Below are 23692 nucleotides of genomic sequence, written 5' to 3'. Positions count from 1 at the left end.
TCTTTATTCACTTCCCTGCACGCGCTCTTAAATGTTCCAGTGTGCTTCATTATCACATAGAAACACAATAGAAATGAATGTCTCAAAGCGTCTTTCATTATTACATCTCACGAAACACCAAAAAAAAAAAAAAAAAAAACCATACAGCAAATAATTCACTCACATGACAGGATAATCCCACATGCCAGGTTGAAAGAAATGTCGCTTCCCAGCAGAAGGCATCTGACTGACATTTGTACCCTTTGTGGCCCATCAAACCTTCAGGGCTCCAAGTCGCATGGCCATGAGGGCACGCATTGAGGCCCGCTGACTATGTTTAAGGTTTGAGTGGCTTTTTTTTTATCCCTCTTGGTTGTCTTTGTTACGATATTTGGTTTTATTAATGTGCTTTAATCTCTGATAGGGAAGGCCCAGCCTGGGGTTCTACAACCACAGTTGTCACACACTTGCTGTGGGACCATCAACATGTCACTTAGGGCCTGACTTTCAGATATGCTGAGCACCCAATAGCTCCCTTTGATTGCAACAGGAGCAGCAAGTGCTTAGCGCCTTTGAAAATCAGGCCATAAACCTCTCTCGTCCTGTTTCCCTCTCTTTAAAACAGGGATGATGATACTTTCCTGACCCTGCTGGGGCTAAATCCATTAATACTGTAAAGTGCTTTGAGATCCTCAGATGGTAGGTGCTGTAGAAACATTCATACTAATTGATTGTATTTTCTATAACTGTGTCTCCTATAGTAGCCACTTGCATAGAAATGAGTAAAACAATTAAACCTGCAAGTGTTCCTGGGCTTCACTTATTCCACTGAGGTGCCCCATGGGAGGGAGGGGGGGTTTCTTTGCAAAACCACACTCGCCTCGAGCAGCAATGGGGGCGGGAGGGGGGGAGGGAGGAGAGGGGAAGCTTGTCAGTTTCCAACCTGCAATGATCTAATGATTTAATGAGTGTGGGAGAAAACCCCCGAGCCTCCCAAGAAGAAATCCCCGATCGAGTGTCATCAGGGAGGGAAGAAAAAGCACCGAGCCAAGTGCCAGACACACAATGGGCTCGCTAGATGGGCATGAAAAATCACTGCAGCAGCAGCAGGCAGGGGAGAGATTAAATTCACAGGCGAGCCAGGAGCCTCTGGCTTTGCTCTCATATTCTCCACACACACACACACACATACACCCCCTTCCTTTTTGCATGTGCAGCGTCTCTCTAGCCCTGTTGTCCTCCCTGCTCCCTCCCCATGGGCTCCGCATAGCCCACCTCTCTCTCTCTCTGTTCTGCTGGTTCTTGGGGCTCTGATGATGGACAGCTGAGGATCTGGTACCCAAAGGAACTGGCAAGGCACTAGACACCAAGCCTGCTACTTGCAGGAAGGGAGCGCTGTGCGGACGGGAGCAGCTGATCTCTTCGCTTTTGGAGAGCAGAGGGACTGAGGGGAGCGGATTTCACAGCTGATTTCGCTGGGGCTCCTGGGCACCTTGTCTGGCACTTTTTCTTGGGGGAGCCTGCGGTTCGGTTGCAATTGCAGAGAGAAAGAGGGAGGGATTGCTCCGAGACTTGGACTATCCTCTGGGGCTTCGCATCCTACCTACAGCCATTGAGAGCAAGTGGCATTTTGCAGCCTGGACCTCTGGGGTGTGGGGTGGGCTGTTTTATTTCCTCCCTTGCCCTCCCTCCTCGGAGCCCGAGAAACACACACAGGACTGACCGGGCGTTTTCTTTTTTTCTTTTTTTCTTTCTTTTGCTGGGCAAGCTCCTGTTCTGAGCAAGGAGCCCCTCACCTCCTCCCCCCGCGCACCCCGATGAGAGGCTGCTGGGCGCCAGGGATCCGGCTCAGCAGCGAGCGGAGGCAGAGCCAAGGGGGAGCCAGGCGGTGCAGCAGCTGCTACTGATCCTGCTGCAAACTTTTCTACCCGCACCCAGTGCCCCGCCAGAGCATGTAAAGGAAGCGCCAGCAGCGTCCTGCTTCACCTGAGACCCAGAGCCCAGCCCCCCGCCCGCCCCCAGGGTAAGGAGGAAAACAACAGCGAGCGGTCTGGGTGCTTGCCCTGAATGGCAGGAGCTGCGCTAAGAGCATCACCAACCCCCGTTCTCTTGGGGAGGGGGGTCCCCGCCGCTGGCATGTCCGAAGGGGAGGGGAGAAGGGGAAGCGAGGGCGGGAGGGCCGGGGGGCGGCGCGGAGTTGGTGACCGGGGAAGCCAGGACTTGCCTGTAGCTGCGAAGCTTTCCAAAAGCCCCTTCCCCACCCACCCCTTCAGAAATAAAGTTGGGAAGATCTCGGGGAGGGGAGGCACCGCGCTTTGGGGATGGGAGTGCGATCAAACGCCTTTGCTGTGCGCTCTCCCCGTTCAGGTACACAGGTCGTGAGCTGACGAGCCCCTTGGCCCAGAGGAGTGATGCTGATCAGAGAGCTGCTGCTGCTCCTCCCCTGCTGCTGGCCTTCCCTGCTGCTGCCCTGTGCCCTCCACCCCCTCTGGGGCTTCATTCAGGTAACCCCAACCTTGCCCCAGGCACTTCTAACTCAGAAGTTGGGTCGGAGGGGGCAGGCAGCACAAATGAACATCTGGCGTCAGTTACTGATGCCCTGTGGCCCTAGCCTGGAGTGGGAGAAGGGAGAGGACTCTCTTGAGCTGAAAATAATCACTGCTGGTTGGGGTCCTGGGGCTTCCTGCCCCATACTCTCCTGGTGGGGTGTGGGAAGAAGTGGCGTTTGATAGCTTCATCTCCTGGCTTAGGAGAGTGTTTAGAGACAGATACATATTCCTTTACAGTGAAAAAAGATGAAATTGGAGATCACTGTCACACAGAGCCCGAGAAAGAGACTCTGAGACTTCCTGTGAAATCCAGAGTGCCATTCAGATCTCCGAATGCTGCACTCCTGACACCTTTAAAGTCTGTCATCACTGCTGAAGATGGTTTTTAGTTTACAGATCAAAATGGTGCGTTTAGAACAACTTCTAATTGCATGGGTTTGACTCCAAAGTGGGTGGTTTTAAATGGCTTTTTATATTTTTGGCATCTCAGAGGTACCCACTTTTAAATTGTTTCCTTATTTTCATATACTTCTGAATATTTGAATGTGCTACAGAGAACTTCAGTGACCTCTCAAACAGTTCAGATGGACTTGCACAGCATGCACATGGTGATATGTACAAATGTTAAATAACAATACTAGAGAGACAAGGTGGTTAGGTAATATCTTTTATTGGATCAACTTCTGTTGTTGAAAGAGACATGCTTTTGAGCTTACACAGAGCTCTTCAGCTCACCTCACAGACAGAAGTTGCTCCAATACAAGATATTGCCTCACCCACCTTGTCTCTCTAATACCCTGGGACCAACACGGCTACAACAACACTGCAAAAACCAATACTGTCATTCGTTACTTACTGCGATGTGTAAACTCATCCAGGGACATACCTTGTGTCCATCTCTGTCTGCAAAGAAACTATCACACTGTTGGAGCTATCTTAATAATAAATATTAAAATGATATACATATATATAGAGAGAGAGAGAGCGCTAAAATGCACATGTGCATGTATTTTATATGATGGGTGAAATCCTGGCCCCAGTTAAGTCAATGGGAACAACTCACACTCATTTCCACAGGGCCAGGATTTCTGTGTGTATAAAATAGACTAGGTATGTACACACAGAGAATTGTTCAGATTTTAATTTTTGAAAATTGTTGACTTTGAAAACTGACAGTTGTCCACGAAGCAGGGAGGAATAGCCCAATATATGTAGCTTTTGCTTGCCTAGATATAATTTCAATTCCTTTTGATTACTGCTGATTACAGAGACATAGAGGCTTTTCTAGGGAGTCTAAGTGATCAACACCCTAGTGAGCCTTGTGTCTGTAGAACTCAAGTTGTTCTTTCTGAGCAAGATGTGGTTGACCTTTTTAAACATGTTGACAGTGAGAGGGTTTAGAGTGTAATTATTATAGGTGGCAATATGTACAAAACAAGGAACACATTGGGGAAGTGCTGAAAGCCTCATTCTGGTAACGTTTTGGCATGGTGTCTGAAGTGTCTCTGAACTGAGAATTCACTGAATAAAAGCTGAATCAGCTTTGTCCAGTCTCAGCCTCTGACTGTTATGTGGTGTGACCTTGATTGTAATGTGGGGTGACCAGTGACCTTTCTGCAGATGGACTCGGAAAAAACAGCAGACTAAAATGGACAGTGATCTTCCAATTCAGGCAACCAGGAAACCAGCAAAGCTAACTAAAATACATCCCTTTGATATTTTACACTTTATTTATAATATATGTCTTCAAAGCAGTAATTGATGAGCTAGTTGAGTACTGTTTCAGCACAGAGCAACTGCAGTTTCTTTTTTGGAGAAAACATAGCAAAGACTTAATGTCCTTTACTCTCTGTTCTAAACTTAGTGGACTCCGAAAGATTACACTGAGATTTTTTTATTTGTTTTAACATTTAACGTCTCTTATAAGATTTGTGAGTTCTCCAACTGCAATAAATCATGTATTCATTCTGCTGACTGTCCTGCTCTAGAATTGAGATGGCTAAACTAGTTTCTGTAAGTGAAAGCGTGCACCTTTAAGGAAAATGCAATGATGTGAAAAGAGCAACATTTTGAAAACCATCTCCTTCAAAAGATCAGGCAGTCGACAAAATTTGCATAAGCACCCTTCACACAAGTCACTCAGGTGATTTAATTAAAAATAAGTCAATAATAATTTAAATAGGTTGTGAAAAAGGCAAACCAGAGTTGCTCAGCCTCCCTCTGCAATAGTTTAGAAGTTCTCCTGATTCTTGATTTATAACTGCAACATTTTTAGTGTCTTGTGTGAGTCCGGTCAATCAATCTGCTCATATTAGAGTTTTTATTTGCCTTCCCCGCCCCATGATAAAAATATACGGATCGCATATGCATATAATAATGCAAAGGTCATGTGTGGAATAGCCAAGAGTGTCCTTAATGAGGCATGAAGTTTGAACATTCTTTGTATTAAACCTTAAACTGAGCCGTGCAATTATCCATATATGATCCTAGCTCTTTTACAAATAAGAATTCCCTTCCATCACAGATTAGACTCAAAGGGAAAATCATCCCAGGTGCAAGTTCTTAGAAGTAAATGGGCCAAGATTTTGGGTTATATTCAACCCTGCTGTAACTTCATTTACTAAGAAGGGATGAATTTGATCCATAATCTTTAGCTAAATAAGCCAAGCCTCATAACTTTGCCCAGACTAACCAGAATAATTCTCTAGCGACTTTTCTGTTTCTCAGGAAGTTTATGACGCACTCTCAGGGAAAAAAGTAGGACATGCCCAGAGACCCTGGGTTCCATGAGCATTTGTCAATACTGTTCCAGTTAGGTTACCCACAACTGAGGAAAGTGGCAGAGTTGCCAGAAATAGTGAATTGCAGTGGTTCAGGTCCAGTCCAAGTCCAAATGCAGCTTCTTTTTCCCCTATAGCATTTTCCAAACTTAACCTTTTTATGCGGTCTACACAGCTAAAAATCTTTTCCAGGCCCTCACCAGGTCCTATGTTGATTACTGTATCGTCCACCTCTGGCCTTCCTGACCCCCACATTGCCCTCCTCAGAGCCATGTAAAACACAGCTGCTAAAATGAACTTCCTTGCCTGTCTCTGTAACTGCGTCACCTTTGAATCTGAATCTCTTCATTGTCTCTTTTTCCATCACATCAGGTTCAAACTCCTTGTCCTTATCTTCAAGGCCCTTCAAAGCTATCTCTCACCCTACTTAACCACTGTTCTCTCACTGTCGTGCCCCCTTACCCTCTTCGTTCTGTAAATGATACCCACCTGACTTTCTCATTTATCTTCTGTTCCCACCACTCTCTTTGCTCTTCCTTGCATGCTGCTCCTTGCACCTGGACTACTTTACCTAAACTAATCTGTCAGGGTATCACCTCTTCTCATTCCCTCCCCAAGACCTATTTCAAGAAATGAGCCAGATAAGGGTGGCTAGGTGAGGAGCAGTTGATGTTAACTTATTTTAATAAACAAAATAAAACAAAAACCACCAAACCTCACAATACTATTAAATGATTTGGAAGCATCAAGCTGTACACTTTGCTGGCCCATCTATTTGCATTAATTATTACTGCTGCCCTCGTCCTCTCTCCCCTTAGCTTCCTGTTGTTCGCTTTGCTCAATTGTTGGGACTGGTCTTAAATCAGATTATAAGCTTGTCAGGGCAGTGACCATATTGTTCTATGTATTTGTATAGAACCTAGCGCCATTGGGCCCCAGTTCTGCTTGAGGCCTTTGAGGGCCACCATATACAAATAATTAAAAATAATAAATGGCATCATAAATTAATGGGGGGGAAATCTTATCTCAGTTTCACTGATGTAAATTTGGAGTGACTCTGTTGTGACTTCAGTGGAGTTATTTTGGATTTACACCAATGGAAATGATATCAGACCGCTAGACAACTGTCATGACAGAAAGTTATTGTCACATCAAGTAGGCAGTAAGAGTTCTTGATTCTCTATTAGTCGATAGCCCTTTTTTTTTGGTCACACTATCATCCTTGCACTTGATTCAGAATGTCTCATAGAGACCATCAATTGGGGACTGCATGTAATCCTCTATTCTCAAACGTGGAATCCATCCTGTGTCATGTAGCATGCAGATGAACTGCTGCGATCACGTGTTGTCCCATTGAAGTCAGTGGGGCTCTGCACAGGTGCACCTTTGCACCCACGTGCTATGTAATGGAGGACTTCGGACAGACTTTCTGTAGAAAATCCTTGATTAAAAAGAAACAACCTCACAGACATGGACTTTATATAACTGACTACACAAGCAAGCGATTGCTTTCCAATTTGAATATATTTATACCACTTTTTGTTTGCTTTTCTATGAACGTTTGTGCAAACAGATTTTTCTTTGCCTGAGTATTAGGAAATGTCTGACCTTTATGCAAAATACATTCACATAAATTGTTCAAACAATTATGAATAATGAAAACATTAATAAAAATCAGCTCTGTCCATAGGTAATTTGAAAACAGAAAAAGGATAAATTCTTTGCTACTGATAGTTCACCTAGCTCTAAGTCCAGGCAACGTGAGAGGCTGACCTGACAAATTACTGAATGTATTGAGAAAACCAGATTCAAAACAAAGAGTTAATTTTTTTAGGCAGGCCAATGAGACAAAACTTCACAGCCATGTCCAACAATAGAAAGTGTCACTGAAAGCTCAAAAGACAAGGAAACAAATCCTGGTCAAAAGTTATCTACAGATCACTAGTGACCCCTTGCAAAGACAATCTTTGGGCAATAAACTGAATGGAAGCCATACTGATATAGTCTGATAATTCCTTGTTTATGAAGTGCTTCTGAAGTTTTTCTGTAGCTAAGTTAACATTTGACAAAATGAACAAACAGTAAAGTTTGAGACAGGTCCATAATTAGCAGTAATCTTCCATAAAAGGTCTAGACTTTTTCAACATACCTTTCACTCCTGTCATCTTCTGTAAAGGCAGCTGACCTTGAATTATACACATTAGATATAGAAAAAGATCTATTAAGTCATGTGTTTCATCAGTCTCTGCCAGTGCAGGATTGCTCCCTACAGTACTTTAAAAGACTCAAGTAATGGCCTTTCATCAGAAGACTAATAGACATCATCAGAAGGAAAGATTTTCCTGAGAATAAGCCAACATTTTTCATATTCCTTTTCCTAATTCTATCTCATTACTCCTAGTTAATCGCCTTGTAACAATATTTAACTAATCCTCTCCCTCTATGAGGCCTTCATTCCAGTCCCACGTTAGTCCTCTTTCAGTTAACCTATACATCTTTAGTGTTTTTAAAAATCTTTCCCTTTAAGACAACCCCTTGAGTAAGGATGAAATCTACAATGTTCATAATTACTGAAAATGTCCAGATGCTCTGCTGTGTGACAAAGCAGGCAAGGGAGTGAAAGCCCACAGTTTTGAATCTCAGCCATTTGCTGAGAATAAATCAGTGTGAGGAAATATTGCCAATGTGGACTAAGGCATCAAAAAAATACCCCCAAAACAAAACACAAATAGGATGCACCACTGGAGTATGGCTGGACACATATAGGGTTAATCTTGTCTGCAAAATAATTGAGAAAAATGTCCACTGGATTCTGAAGACATGCTATTACCAGTCCACGGTAAGACAGCCTCTGAGGATTTAAAAGGCATTCAATAGTTCTAAAAATAGACAGAGCCTTTTGGCCTTGGCTGATATTAAATTAGAGTAATAAGTCAATCTAGCCTTCCCATACCATCACTATCATTGTATGTTTATACACAAAACTTATTCTAGGCTGTAAATGAAGAGTTTGCTCCAAATCCCTCCAGTGTTATTCCATCCCATGACTAGTCACCTCCATTTACCCTGGCTCCCAAGTAATTTTAGTGACCTAAAGTAACCACCAAATTGAATACCAGGACAAGCTATGAGTTGATAGCTTCCTTAGTTAGTTGCCAGTGTGCATTGGAATGATATTGCCCCACAACCACCGTGATGAGTATAAATTTTATCACTACCAACCAAAGCCATGAAAGACCCCAGGTCACAGCCCAGCACAGGTCACTAGAGTTCAGCATTATAGCAAGCTAGTGTTTTAACTATTGAGCTATCACTGAAACAATCATTAACACAACAATACTATTGTGACGGGGCAAGGCCAGATGGCTATAGAAAAGTAGTGGGAGATAGATATATTAGCTCCAGGCTAAACAAATCCCTGGTGCCAGGTTAAGTGAAATGGAAGCTGCTCCAGGTCAATTAAGACACCTGGGGCCAATTAAGAACTTTCCAGAAGGCAGGGAGAATGCTAGATTGATTGGGACACCTGAAGCCAATCAGGGACTGGCTGAAACTAGTTAAAAGCCTCCCAGTCAGTCAGGTGGGTGTGCATGTCAGGAGCTGTGGGAGGAAGTTGTGCTGTTGGAGAGACTGAGCAGTACACACCATATCAGGCACAAGGAAGAAGACCCTGAGGTAAGGGTGAAGTGGAGCTTGGGGAAGTGAGGGCTGCTGTGTGGGAAGCAGCCCAGGGAATTGTACATGTCATGTTTCTAAAAGGTCAGCTACCATAGCTGATACTATTAGGGTCCCTGGGCTGGAGCCTGGAGTAGAGGGTGGGCCCACCGGGCCCACCCCCACCTTTGCTCCCTGATTAATCACTGAGACTGGGAGACAACAGAGACTGTGCAAGGAAGGATAATTTCTCCTCACCTCCCTTGCTGGCTTATGATGAAAATGGCTCAGTAGACTGTGACCCTTGTCTCTAGAGAGAGAAGGGTTACGTGGAGGGTCACAGTGAGCCTCTGAGGCTAGTGAAATCTGCCAGGAAACTGGGACCCACGGAGGCAAGGACAGAGCTTTGTCACACTATATATAAGCAGTGTAAGAATAATGAACATGACATAGATTCTTCTGAGGCTTGTGAGCTCTGGGAGCTCAATTTAAAGAGAAAAAGAAGCCTGCTTATCAATCAGATTTATCAGCAGCTCTGGAGGATTATACAGTTGAGTCACTTTGATTCATTAGAGTATTCAAAGAGTCCATGTAAGTTCCTGGAAACTTTTTGGGATGGTCTATAGTCTGTTCATTATTACCTGATTGTAAGGGAGACAGTTGGAAAGTATTTGTGATTAAATTTGGGTTTTCCTATATTTGGTAATAGATTTTGATAAACTGTTTAAGATACTGAATCTTCTGAGGCATGCTGTTTGGAGCCTCTCTCCAACTCATCACTTTTTCTTTTCCCCTTTGCACTCTCTGCTGTTTGAGCTACAAAATACTATTTCCAAACAACCAAAGCCACAAGGTGTATTTAGGTATACAGTGCATGTGAACTGTACTGGGTGCACCAGTGGTACATTTGTTAAAACTGCAGTTTTTTATTTGGCCAGAAATATGTGAATATAATGTAACTTTAATATGGCCAGAAGATGGCATAAACTACACTTTCCCTTTGGAAGGATCAATGCATTTTATTATAATCAAATGACCGTTAATCAAAAATTACTAGATAGACTAATTTCTAAATTACTAAATTACTAGATAGACTAATATTACTGCCACACAGTATCCTCTATAAAGCCCCGGTTAAATAAAGCACTCCTATTCAAGACTACACTTATGTACATGCTTACGTCCCATTTACTTCACAGGGACTTGAGTATGTACTTAAGTGCTCTCCCAAATCAAGGTCTAAAAATGCATGTTAGACATTCTTTTTCTTAATTTCTGAGTCTTATCGCCTCAAAATAGGAACTTGCATAGATTCTTATTTTAAATATGAGTTTAAATTAATTGCAAAAGAAGTTGACCTCTAGAACTAAATACTCATTGAAAGCTATTGGGATGCTTGCATAATTTCACTTTTCCCAGAGGTTCACCTCTCTTGCTTAATCTTTCTACATTTTCTGTGGTCTCAGGTGAGTCATTTTAGGGTTCTTCGATATTTTTAAAGTTGATAATTGTGTAAATATTATACTCCTATTGTAATGCTAAAAATGTGAGTAAGAACTAGTTGTCCTGACTGTATGAAGATGCTGAGTATATTTTATACCAGCGGTCACCAGATTAAAAACATGAGGCAAATGGTGCCTACAGGATCCTACAAAGGCCCATAGCCACCTTTATCATTAGCACAGAGTGCATGTCACACAGGCTATAGGTCACAGCATGTGGTATTCCACCTTGATTGAAATGAGTGTGTGATTCATGTGGTCCTCAGATGGACAAAGTTTGGGCCCTTTTGTCTTATGTTTACAATAGCCAGAAGTGAAAGGGATCACTCAATAGATTCTGGACATAAAGAAAAGGTAGTTTTCATAGTATAGAAAAGAGATCTAATTTGGCCCTCAGTTCTCCCATAAATCACCATCATCACCATCCTGGCAAATCCCAACGGGACTTGGCCTCCTGGCAAATTGACCACCATCTGGATCAATCTCTGGCAAGGTGCCTAAGGTGGTGTGATTGTATATTCAAATTACCTGCTATGTCCACCACTGGCAATATCTTGTCATGCCACCAAAGCTTTAGATGCCCATGTGTTTGCTGGCTGAGTAGCAGCGTTCCTTGGTATACACACTTAGGAATGCTTTGGTTTTCCATTCTTATAATATGCCCATACCAAGAAAGCTGCCAAAACTGAAACAGTGAAACAGCCCCCAGCAACAATGGGGAGAGGCCAATGCTCCAGGTCAGCCTGCATGACAGGGTGGGCAGGCTAATCAGGGAGTCAGGAGGCCAGGGAGGTCCCATCCTCCATGTGAGCTGGAATTGCCTGGGTCAGACAGAGTGGGGCCCAGCTAGGGAGAAAGCAGGGGCCCAAGCTGAGCTGGGGAGCAGAGCTGTGCCAGATCCAGAGAGAGCAAACCCTGTCCTGGGAGCAGAGCTGCAGCCCCAAAGCCAGAGGCACAGCCCAGAGAGAGCAGACTTGCCCTGGGAGGAGAGCTGCAGCAACCAGAGCCAGAGGGGCCAGAAAAGCAGCCCACAAAGCTGGTCAGTGCTGGGAGCAGAGTCAGAGAAGCAGCCTGCAGAGCAGACCTGTCCTGGGAGCAGAGCTGTAGCAACCAGAGGCAGAGGGGCCAAAGAAGCAGCCCAGAGAGCTGGAGGCAGAGCAACAGAGTCAGAGTGGTGGAGCTGGGGCTGGAGCAGTCCGGAGCTGGGTGCGGTGAGCAGCTGGGGAGAGCGAGGGGGACCCTGGGCAGCTGGCTTAGCACAGGGAGACACCTCAGCCAAGAGGCTCTGTAGGCCAGGCTTGGATCATAACCCTGACAGGGCGGGGCCAACACTGGGAAGAAAGGTCCTACCACTTTGAGCCTGAAAGCGTGTGGTCACCACCAGAGCAAGTGTCCAACTCACAGCATCCCTGCAGCACAGCCAGAGCCTGAGAAGGAGGCCTGGGACTTACAATGAACAGACTGTGAACTGCCCTGACATTCCAGAGACACTGTTTGTGATGTTCCCTGCCTCAGAGTGGGTTGATGTGTGTCCTTTAACCTTTCCCATTTTCCTTATTGTTTTTAAAATTAATTGTTGATTAAATAACTTGCATTTGCTTTAAATTGTATGTAATGGCCAGTGGGTCAGAGAAGCGCCCAGTGCAGAGAGAGTACCCTGGAATGGGGACACCCTAGCCCCTGTCCTAGGTGACCACAGCAGGGTTGGGGGTCGAGCCCCCCAGGAATCCTGGGCCCAGCCTTGTTGGGGTTACGAGGACTCTGCCAGACAGGAGAGTGGAAGGGGAGTCCTCAAGGGCAGGGAGGCCACTGGGTAAAGGAAAAGTGGGAGCGAGGACTCAGATCCTTTTGCTAGCCCACTTCACCGGGGTAGTGCAGAAGCCAGGAAAGTTCCCCACAATAGCGGGACTATTCCCCCGCTTACACATGGCAGCAGCTGCTGATATACAAGTGTCCAAATATTTCAAGCATTCTCTAGCACTGTCTGTGATGCTGCCCAAATATTTGACAGTTGCCATCTGTTCAAAGTCCCAGCCGAACAGGTTAATACTGAGGTGATTGTAATGGAGATATAGGCTTCTTGATGGTAATAGCCAGGGACTTAGTTTTATCTGGATTAATAACCAACCAGATCAGCCATCAGCTGCAGTGATCTCACCAAACTAAACCAACAAGACAATTGAAGCAGAATGGCGTTCAGCTCAATGCCACAGACAGCTGTCATCTGAAGCTTTCCATCAATCACTTGGTATCGATATTGAACAACAATGGTGACAGACTGCAGCCTTGCCGAACTCCCGAGGAGATAGGAAACCATGCAATGTGCATGCCATTAACTTGAATGCAGTTTTCCGTTCCATTACAGAGCTCTTCTATCAATGACATTCTCTTCCCACAGATGCTAAGTCACCTCATCAGATCTCACAAATTTGCTTGTACTTTTTTTTACCTACTTCTGCCGTAAGGAAAAGGACCCTAATTCTCCCCACAGAAGTTAATGGGGTTGTATGTGTGTACCTGAGGGCAGAATTTGGCCCTAAGCATCTTGTAATGTTTATTAGCTCTCTTTAATTTGAGATAAGTTTCTAGGAAATAATTCATATTTTTCTTTACAGATCATTCAAGGTGAACCCCAGAAGTCATGTTCCAAGTCTGTAGCAGAGAAGGTTACGGAGAGTTGCCAGCAAATCTGCCAGTGTAGACCACCTCCTCCATTACCCCCACCTCCACCACCCCCACCACCTCCTAGGTTGCTTGTGGTCCCAAGTAAGTAAAGATTGGTACTACTGCCATATATCAGAGGGAGGGGTGGACAACAGGGGGCATTTGGACAGATGGAAAGTGAAAAAGTGCGAGAGGGCACAATTAAACTTGGTTGTAATTTTTCACTTAGTGAATGGGGAAAAAAAGTTCTTGGTAAAGGGAGAAACATATTGCTGATCAATTAATAATGTTCTGTTTTTGTAGAGGAGCCAGAGAAAATCCTTCCCCTCATTAAGCTTTGTGTTCCCTTGCGCTAAATGACTCACTAATGACCTAGCCTCAGGGAATGTATTCCCCACCTTGTCTTCTATATTTTTCCCTGATTTGCTTGATCATTTTAAAATATTTTACGACTCACTCGTTACTGGGTCTGCAGCTTAGAGATCTTTATGTACCTTCCCTTATGTACACCACAAACAAACCAGTCTCCATGAATAACCTAAAAGATAAACAATATGACTGGAGTTAGTTTTTGCTCAGTTGAAGTCAATAGAGCTATGCCAGTTGTCGGCCTGGTCTGTTATTTGTAACTTGATTATTTAAAAGTACAGTAACGGTGAGAGACATGTCAGGAGTGAAAAGCCCAAGCAAGCAGACTGTGCTTTCAGCCATATATATATATGAAGCGTGGAGGCACAAAATGCATATTCCCAACACCACCCAACTGGTGCACACAAACTCCAAGTAAATGGGGGGAAATGGGTACAATTTACCAGGCCCCAGTCACAAGGCCATCACTGTGAGAGGGGAAAAATCAGGCTAAATTTTGGATGTTTGAGTTCGACTAAATGTTATTTATATAATCTCGGTGAGTATGTTTTTACCTTTTTTTCTATCTGTGTGGGCTGGGATGGAGGCTTGTGTTATGAGTTTGCCCTAGGCCCAGTGAAATTTTGCTCATGCACGCCCATTATGCCATTGCTATCACAAGCTTTAGGCAGGCGTAGTAGTTGGAGGCCACTTCTCCCATCACATACAGGTTTGTGGACCGCTGGGCCCATACCATGAAAGAACACAATAGCTCAGCCCACCCATACCAAATTGCTTCTGCACTCCCACAAAGAGATTTTTCTAGAGTATGGAGTGTGAATCTCTGAAATGGTCTCTACAGCTTGCGCCATAGGACAGTAGAAATGTGTTGTTTCCACTGTTTTGGGAGTCTTACATTGCCAGGAATAAGGTGGTCAAGCAGAGGGAATGAAAACAATGCGGATCCCCAGCCAGGAGGTGTGAAAATGGAGAATGCTGCCTCTGTGAACTCCTGATCTCCAGACAACATGAGGTTGAGCGAGAGGGTAGGGCAGGTGATGGCATACCTAAGGCTGGGGCACCTCTACTAACCCTGCAAAGGTTCCACAATAATATTTAATAGGAACTGAATCTAACTTTTAACTGAGTTTAATTTTTGGATGAATCATTTCTGTGCTGCGGAACTCCCCTCACACACCCTCATGTAACGAGTCATCCCTCAGCCTGATTACTTGAGGGCTCCACATCAATCAACCAGAGCTCAGCCAATAGATGAAGGTCTAACCTGGTGATCTCAAGGCTAGGGATACAGGCTTCCAATGAGAGAAGCCATTCCAAGTCTGCTCAACGTCGCTACCATTGAGCAGCTGCTTGGTGGTCCTGACAGTCTGGCTCAGTCCCAGCCTGTGTCTGCTCCTGCTCCAGCCTTGTTGCAACCCATCTCTTGGTTCTTGATTTCTGCTCTGACCCTTGGCTCCAGTCCAGAGCCTGACCACTAGGCCTGACAGCTGCTGCTCCAACCACTAGACCTGATCACTGTTGCCTCAACCACTAGACATAACCATCCACTTCTCAGTTTCTGACAGTTTGTGCAGACTGCTTCCTTTTGTGCCTGCCTCCAGAAGCTGAGATGGAGACCCCTGGAATGCTCATCACTGAGATAGAATAATAGAAGATTAGGGTTGGAAGAGACCTCAGGAGGTCATCTAGTCCAACCCCTTGCTCAAAGCAGGACCAACTCCAACTAAATCATCCCAGCCAGGGCTTTGTCAAGTGGACCTTAAAAACCTCTAAGGATGGAGTTTCCACCACCTCCCTAGGTAACCCATTCCAGTGCTTTACCACCCTCCTAGTAAAACAGTTTTTCCTAATATCCAACCTAGACCTCCCCCATTGCAACTTAAGACCATTGCTCCTTGTTCTGTCATCTTTAACCACTGAGAACAGCCGAGCTCCATCCTCTTTGGAACCCCCCTTCAGGTAGTTGAAGGCTGCTATCAAATCTCCCCTCACTCTTCTCTTCTGCAGACCAAATAAGCCCAGTTCCCTCAGCCTCTCCTCGTAAGTCATGTGCCCCAGCACTCTAATAATTTTCACTGCCCTCTGCTGGACTTTCTCCATTTTGTCCACATCCTTTCTATAGTGGAGGGCCCAAAACTGGACACAATACTCCAGATGCAGCCTCACCAGTGCAGAATAGAGGGGAATAATCACTTCCCTCCACCTGCTGACAATGCTCCAGAGATGACAGAGTTGGTCCAGAGCCTTCGGGGTCAAGTTGCCCAGTTGCATCTGGAGAATGCCTCCCTCTGTTCACAGATCCTGGCAGCCACAGTAACCCTAGTACAGCCAGCTATGGTACCTGAAGGTTCCACTGCCAGAAAGATTTGACTGGAACCACCAAAAGTTCTGTGGTTTTCAGAACCAGTTCTGCCTTTTGTTCCTGATGCATCCTGCAATCTATCCTGATGATCAGACCAAGCTGGGGCTTATTATCAGTTTATTGACTGCTGAAGCCCTCAGGGCTGGCCTTACCATGAGGTGAACAGAGGCGGCTGCCTAAGGTGCCAGACTGTGGGGGGAGCACAACCAGGACCCAGAGTGTACAAAATTGTGTCCACTGCTGGTGCATATGTATTCTCTCTGCTCTAGATGCACAGAGATGGTGGAGTGCTATGCTGGAGAAAGAAGGGCACAAGAGACATAACAGGCAGGCAGGAGAAAAGGTGAGAGGGAATAACAGAAAGCAGCAGGAGCTGCAGGGAGAGAGATGAGGAGGAGCCTCTTATGTACCTCTCTAGCACCCCCAGGAGCCTGGACTGATTAACACCAGCTTCTCAGGGAGCTTCCTGTTTCCTGCTGCTTCCCTGAACCCACTTGAGGAGAACAGGCAGTCAACTGAAGTAGTAGGAACCAGTTAGGCCCTTAAGACTTTGATATCTTCCCTCACTCAGGCCCTGCTACCAGCCTGCTTATGTGTCCCCTTCAACTGAGTGTTGAGATCCACTATAGCTGGCACAGAGCAGCAGTCATGAGTGAAAGAAGAAAACGCCCTTCTGGGGCAGCATTCAGGAAAAAAAGAAAGCAAAGAAAGTTTTTCTAAGCAGGAAGGAGCTCTCCTGAAATACATAGACACAAATGTTCACAGTGAGCCTTCTGGCCCCAGTGAGGATGGAGTGGTGAGGAGATGCCTGATCTTCCAGTTAATCAGTGTGCAGGTGACCTGGCAACTACTGCAGCATCCGTATCTCATCTCAAATGGATGTAACCATGCACATTCCTGAAGAAAAGTGTAGATCAGAGAAGAGTGAGGTGGAGGTGCAAGAAACAGCTGCTGCTGAGTTTAGTTCCTTAAGTCTAGATGATCCAGGACTGTGGACCCACTTGAGCAGTAGCCTGAGGGACTTCCTTGTACTGCATGGGCCACAGCAAGTGAAAAACTTCATGTTCCCCAAAGACAATGAAAATAGAAGTTTCTATCCAACACATTACTGGCGTGAAATCCCCAGTGGTGACAAAGTGAAGAGGCCATGGCTTATGTACTCAAAAACCCAGAATGCTGCATACTGTTTTTGTTGCCAGCTCTTCCAGTCTAATGTTCCAGCCACATTGGGTTCTACAGGAACAAAGGACTGAAAAAATCTGGCTAGAAATCTGGCATGCCATGAGAAGGCAGCAAATCACCAGAGAGCATTCCATAGGTGGAAAGAGCTTGAGATGAGACTAAGGTTAAAGGCCACCATAGATGATCAGCATCAAGAGAAGATTGCATCAGAGTCTCTTTACTGGCAAAATGTTATGAAAAGGCTCATTGCCATTGTGAGAATGCTTGCTACCCAAAAGCTAGCACTGCATGGCACTTCAGATCAGCTGTATGTGCCAAACAATGGAAACATCCTTAAAATTGCAGAGCTGATGGCTGAGTTTGATGCTGTACTGCAGGAGCATCTAAGAAGAGTCACCACCAAAGAACTGTACACACACCACTACCTTGGAAAAACAAGTCAAAATGAGATCATGCAGTTACTGGCAACAAAAGTCAAACAGAAGATTTGTTTGTGGCAGATGTGAAGTGGAAGATGTGGCAGATCTGAAGTCAGCAAGATATTACTCTGTTATTCTGGACTGCACACCTGACATTAGCCACATGGAACAAATGACTTTAAAAGTGTATTTTGTAACAACAACAGAACCTAGTGAAAATGTCTCTTTAATGGTGACTGTCAGAGAGCATTTTCTAGAATTTATTGACATTGATGATACTACAGGAGCTGGCATGACAAATGTGCTTCTTAAAAAGCTGGAAGATATGGGAATTGCAATAGATGACATGAGAGGTCAGGGCTACCATAATGGCGCCAACATGAGAGAAAAGAGCAGAGGAGTGCAGACACGGATCCAAGAGTTAAACCCTCAAGCTTTTTTTGTCCCATGCAGTTCTCATTCACTGAACTTGGTGGTCAGTGATGCAGCATCAGCTTCTAGTGAGGCTGCTTACATATTTTTATGTAATTCAAAGCATCTGTTTTTTTCTGCATCAACTCATCGATGGCAAATTTTGAAGGAACATCTGAGAACATCCTCTCTGACACTGAAACCACTGAGTGCCACACGATGGGAAAGTCAAGTGGAGGCGATAAAACCTATCAAACACCAAATTGGGAAGATAGATGATGCCATAGTTGCCATTATGGAGGATAATGCTATGACAGGAACTGTTCGTGAGAGAACAGTGGCAGAGGGAAATGGAATCACCAGAAACATACATAACTTCACATTTCTGTGTGGCTCAGCCCACTCTGGATCTAGGTTGAAATCTGAGATCACGAAGAGACTCTGCAGTTCAATTTAATTATGTCACCATGCTTTCTGATCATGGTTAGTATTCCTTAGTTCTCAGTGCATGATCCACTCATCTCATGGAAGAAGCTTAAGATATGAGTTGAGTTGAGCTACTGTGGACAATCATGTCTAGGTGAGTCAGGGGCAAATGAAACAAGAACAAGTGCTGAGAAGCCAACTGCCTTCTGTGCCCAGCAGATTCAAGGAACCAACAGCTCATTAATCCCTGTGAAATATCAAGAGTTTGCTGACATATTTGATTCAAGGAATGCTGATATTTTGGCCCTGCCCACACCCTACGATTGTCCCATCTATCTCCACCGAGGGGCTAAAATTCCATTTGGCTGGATTTACTCCTTATCAGAACCAGAACTCAGGGCCCTATGAGAATACCTTGACAAGAATTCTGTAAAGAACTTCATCTGTCCAACCACATCTCCTGCTGAGGCCCCAGTTTTGTTTGTGAAAAAGGATGGCTCCTTGTACCTTTATGTGGACTATCATAACTTGAACAAGTAGGCTTTGCCATTGATCAACGAGCTGTTAGAAAGGATCAGTTCCACCAAGATATTTAACAAACTCACTCTTCATGGGTTTACAGCCTAGTCTATATCTGGGAGAGCAACAAATGAAAAACAGCATTTCGCACCCATGATGGTCATTTTGAATATCTAGTTATGCCTTTCGGTCTCTCCAATGCCCTAGCCACATTCCTGCACTTTGTCAATGATATTTTCAGGAATGTTTTAGACCGTGGGATCTACCTAAATGATTTCTTCATCTTCTTGGAAAGTCAAACCCTTCATGACCAACAACAAGTGTACAGCCTGCATGGAAAACCCAAGAAGTGTGAGTTGGACAGCTCTTCTCTTGACTTCTTAGGCTATGTAATTTCCTCTGATGGAATAGGTATGGATCCCTGCCACATGTTCACAATTGTGGATTGGGCAGCCCCAAGGAATGTCTATGATGTCCTGTGCTTCCTGGGGTTTGCCAATTTTTACCAAAAAGTTATCAAGGACATTTTGAAGGCAGTGACCCCAATTACCCTGCTGCTCCAGAAGAATACCTCATTTACTTGGATTCATGAAGCCCAATTTGCCTTTAATAGATCAAAGGAAGCATTTACATCAGCACTAATCTTGGTACATTTGGACCTGAAGCAGACACCTCCGATTATGTGATCAGAGCAGTGTTGTCACAACAGCACAGGCACCAGAATGTGCTCCTCTCTTGTGCATTTTATTCCCAGAAACTGATGGCCATGGAAGAAAACTATGAATTCTGTGACAAAGAACTAGTGGCCATCAAGGTTGCTTTTGAGGAATGGCATCACCACCTGGAAGATTCACATTTCCTGGTCCAGATATATACAGACAACAAGAACTTGGAGTACCCGTGAACTTCAAGGGTTCTCAACCAGCATCCAATGGTTCCTTTTTTTAATTCAGGTTCAGATTAACCCTGAACTGTCACCCATATACCCAGAATGGTAAACCAGATAAACTGTCCTGAAAGGATTAAACAAAGACTGTGAAAGGCTAGCCAACTACAAAAGCAGTTTTTCCTCCCTTGGTGTTCACAGCTCAACTGCTAGAAAAGGGCCTCATCCTCCCTGATTGAACTAACCTCATTATCCCTAGCCTGATTCTTGCTTGCATATTTATACCTGCCTCTGGGAACTTCCACAACATGCATCCGACTAAGTGGGTATTCACCCACAAAAGCTTATGCTCCAATATGTCTTAGTCTATAAGGTGCCACAGGACTCTTTGCTGCTTGTCCTGAAAGGGTGAGTACTTGGACAAGAAAAATAAGGGTTCTGAACCTGCCAGAGTACTGAAACCCTGCCATTTCACCCATGTGATGGTGAACATTGACTTGCTTTCTCTTGTGAAGCCCTTCCTAGCTCATGATCCATTTGTAGTAAATGTCAATCTTTTATGTCAACCTGTAAAGACTTAGCTCCTGACTCAAAATTCTCTGCCAAGAATGGGTTTCTCATGTTTAGGGACTGGATCTATGTCCCTGATGATGAACCACGTTCAGCAATACTCCAGCTCTGCTACAATTTGCCCCTGGCTAACCATTGGAAAATATTGAGGCTGTTCTCCCGATATTTCTGGTGGCCAAAACTACATGTGTACATTAAGTCCTACATTGACTCCCATGATTTTTTTGCTCAGATGAAGATTCCCCCACACTAGCCTATTGGTGCTCTGATTCCACTGCCGATGCCCTCCTTCCCTTCACCAAATTCACACACAATAATTTTGACCATTGATCAACCTGCCAGAGTCCTTTTTATGACAAATACAGTTTCCACCCTTGGTTTCACCCATCCATGCCATAAGCCTCCTATGTACTTGCAGTTTCCAACCTTCTCAAACACCTTCACTGCATCCAGGAAGAACCAAAAACCTACCTAGAGTCAGCCAAAAGAGATTACAAGCATTACAGTGAACTTCATCAGTGGGCAACCCCTCAAATTGCAGTTGGAAATAAAGTATGGCTCCAGCACAATACCTTGACTCTACCCAGCCTTCAAGGAAGTTAGATTATCGATATCTTGTCCAATTCTGGCTGATCCAGCCGATCAGCCCTGTGGCCTTCAAACTCCAACTGCCTAGAGCGATGAAAATGCACCCAGTATACTACATCTACTTGCGGAAAAATTACACTGACAACTCCTTCCTCGGATGAGAACAACTGCCATCTCCACCCATCATAGTCCAAGGGCCTGAGGAATATCTAGTGAAGCAGATCTTGGACTCCAAAATTCTCTTGAGGAAAGCTCAAGTACTCTGTTGATTGGGAGGGTTATGGTCGTTCACGGGAGCCAGCCAAAAATATACATGCACCTGACCTGCTTCAAGAATTCCATTGATCACACCCTGATAAACTTGGCCCAAAGACACCTGGTAGGCATCTTTTGAAGAGAACAGAACCCTGCTTTCTACTCTCAGGCCTCTCTTGAAGAGAGATGGAGGTGGTTGGTGGTGATCTCTTCAGAGAAGAGTGTCAAGGTTCCTCCCCCACTCTGAACTCTAGGGTACAGATGTGGGGACCTGCATGAAAAAACCTCCTAAGCTTATCTTTACCAGCTTAGGTCAAAACTTCCCCAAGGTACAAAATATTCCCCCCCGTTGTCCTTGGACTGGCCGCTACCACCACCAAACTAATACTGGTTACTGGGGAAGAGCTGTTTGGAAACGTCTTTCCCCCCAAAATACTTCCCAAAACCCTGCACCCCACTTCCTGGACAAGGTTTGGTAAAAAGCCTCACCAATTTGCCTAGGTGACTACAGACCCAGACCCTTGGATCGTAAGAACAATGAACAATCCTCCCAACACTTGCACCCCCCCTTTCCTGGGAAATGTTGGATAAAAAGCCTCACCAATTTGCATAGGTGACCACAGACCCAAACCCTTGGATCTGAGAACAATGAAAAAGCATTCAGTTTTTTACAAGAAGACTTTTAATAAAAAATAGAAGTAAATAGAAATAAAGAAATCCCCCCTGTAAAATCAGGATGGTAGATATCTTACAGGGTAATTAGATTCAAAAACATAGAGAACCCCTCTAGGCAAAACCTTAAGTTACAAAAAAGATACACAGACAGAAATAGTTATTCTATTCAGCACAATTCTTTTCTCAGCCATTTAAAGAAATCATAATCTAACACATACCTAGCTAGATTACTTACTAAAAGTTCTAAGGCTCCATTCCTGGTCTATCCCTGGCCAGAGCAGCATACAGACAGACACAGACCCTTTGTTTCTCTCCCTCCTCCCAGCTTTTGAAAGTATCTTGTCTCCTCATTGGTCATTTTGGTCAGGTGCCAGCGAGGTTACCTTTAGCTTCTTAACCCTTTACAGGTGAGAGGAGCTTTCCCCTGGCCAGGAGGGATTTCAAAGGGGTTTACCCTTCCCTTTATATTTATGACAGAGAGTCATACGAGCAAACTCATTTTTGATCATGTTGTGACCTTAATTGAGATTTGAACCCTGACCTGATAGGTTTGTACACCAAGGCCTCAACCATGAGCCTGGCTGCATACTTGCACAAAGGAGGGAGGGATGTAAGGAGCTCTCCTGTGTGGGCTACCTGCATTGCCAAACTGCACAGGAGAGCAAACAGCTGCTGTTGTGTTGCTACGCCCCTTCCCACACGGGTGGGTGGGAGTAGGTGGAATTGTGGTTCCATCTGTCAACATATTGGCCAATACAGCTGAGCTGGTGCAAAGTGGGACTGAACTGTGCCAGGAAAGAGGCTGGTACAGATTACAAGGGGGAAGCAGAAAACAAATTGTCCACATATTTATTCAAGTGACACCATCATAGGACCTAATCACATGAGCCACGCCATCAGGGGCTCGTTCACCTGCACATCTACCAATGGGATATATGCCATCATGTGCCAGCTACCAGCCAGATATATGCCCCTCTGCCATGCACATTGGCCAAAACGGACAGTGACTACGCAAAAGAATAAATGGACACACATCTGACATAACATTCAAAAACCAGGTTTCAGAGTAACAGCCGTGTTAGTCTGTATTCGCAAAAAGAAAAGGAGTACTTGTGGCACCTTAGAGACGAACCAATTTATTTGAGCATGAGCTTTCGTGAGCTACAACATCCGATGAAGTGAGCTGTAGCTCACGAAAGCTCATGCTCAAATAAATTGGTTAGTCTCTAAGGTGCCACAAGTCCTCCTTTTCTTTATTCAAAAACCAGTAGAAGAACATTTAAACCTCTCTGGCCACTCAGTAAAAGATTTAAGGGTGGCAATTTTGCAACAGAAAAGTCCTTCAAAAACAAACTCCACGGAGAAACTGCTGATCTTGAATCAATATGCAAACTAGATACCATTAACTTGGGTTTGAATAGAGACTGGGTGTGGCTGGGTCATTACACATATTGAATCTATTTCCCTATGTTAAGTATCCTCTCACCTTCTTGTCAACTGTCTAAATGGGTCATCCTGATTATCACTACAAAAGTTTTTTTCTCCTGCTGATAATAGCTCATCTTAATTAATTAGCCTCTCACAGTTTGTATGGCAACTTCCAACTTATCTGTATGTATATATCTATCTATCTATCTTACTATATGTTCCATTCTATGCATCCGATGAAGTGGGCTGTAGCCCATGAAAGCTTATCCTCAAATAAAGTTGTTAGTCTCTAAGGTGCCACAAACACTCCTGTTCTTAAAACAAATTGTGACTCCCAGGTCTGCTGCTGGGATAGCCTTACTCAGACTGGATGGCAAGATTCTAGTCCAGCCTTACACAGCCAAGTGATCTAACCCCAAATGACTAATTTTTTAACAAGTTATTGTGTTTTAAATGTATCAAAAAAATAAATTG

The 23692-nt window shown here is 44.5% G+C and overlaps 1 protein-coding gene across 1 annotated transcript in view; it reads left to right on the top strand.

The window, feature by feature from the left end:
- The first annotated feature begins 1722 nt into the window (after positions 1-1722).
- The window catches only part of PRIMA1 (proline rich membrane anchor 1), a 76909-nt gene continuing 54939 nt past the window's right edge, over positions 1723-23692 (top strand). The window contains exons 1-3 of the mRNA XM_073350705.1: positions 1723-2002; positions 2347-2483; positions 13080-13230. Coding sequence (XP_073206806.1) covers positions 2391-2483; positions 13080-13230 — 244 coding nt within the window. The 5' untranslated portion in view covers positions 1723-2002; positions 2347-2390. The remainder of the gene's footprint in view (positions 2003-2346; positions 2484-13079; positions 13231-23692) is intronic.

This window comes from Lepidochelys kempii, chromosome 6 (assembly GCF_965140265.1).
Source record: "Lepidochelys kempii isolate rLepKem1 chromosome 6, rLepKem1.hap2, whole genome shotgun sequence".
Classification (NCBI taxonomy): Eukaryota; Metazoa; Chordata; order Testudines; family Cheloniidae; genus Lepidochelys; species Lepidochelys kempii.
Note: the sequence above shows the minus strand (reverse complement) of the source record. Positions and strands in the feature narration are given on the sequence as shown.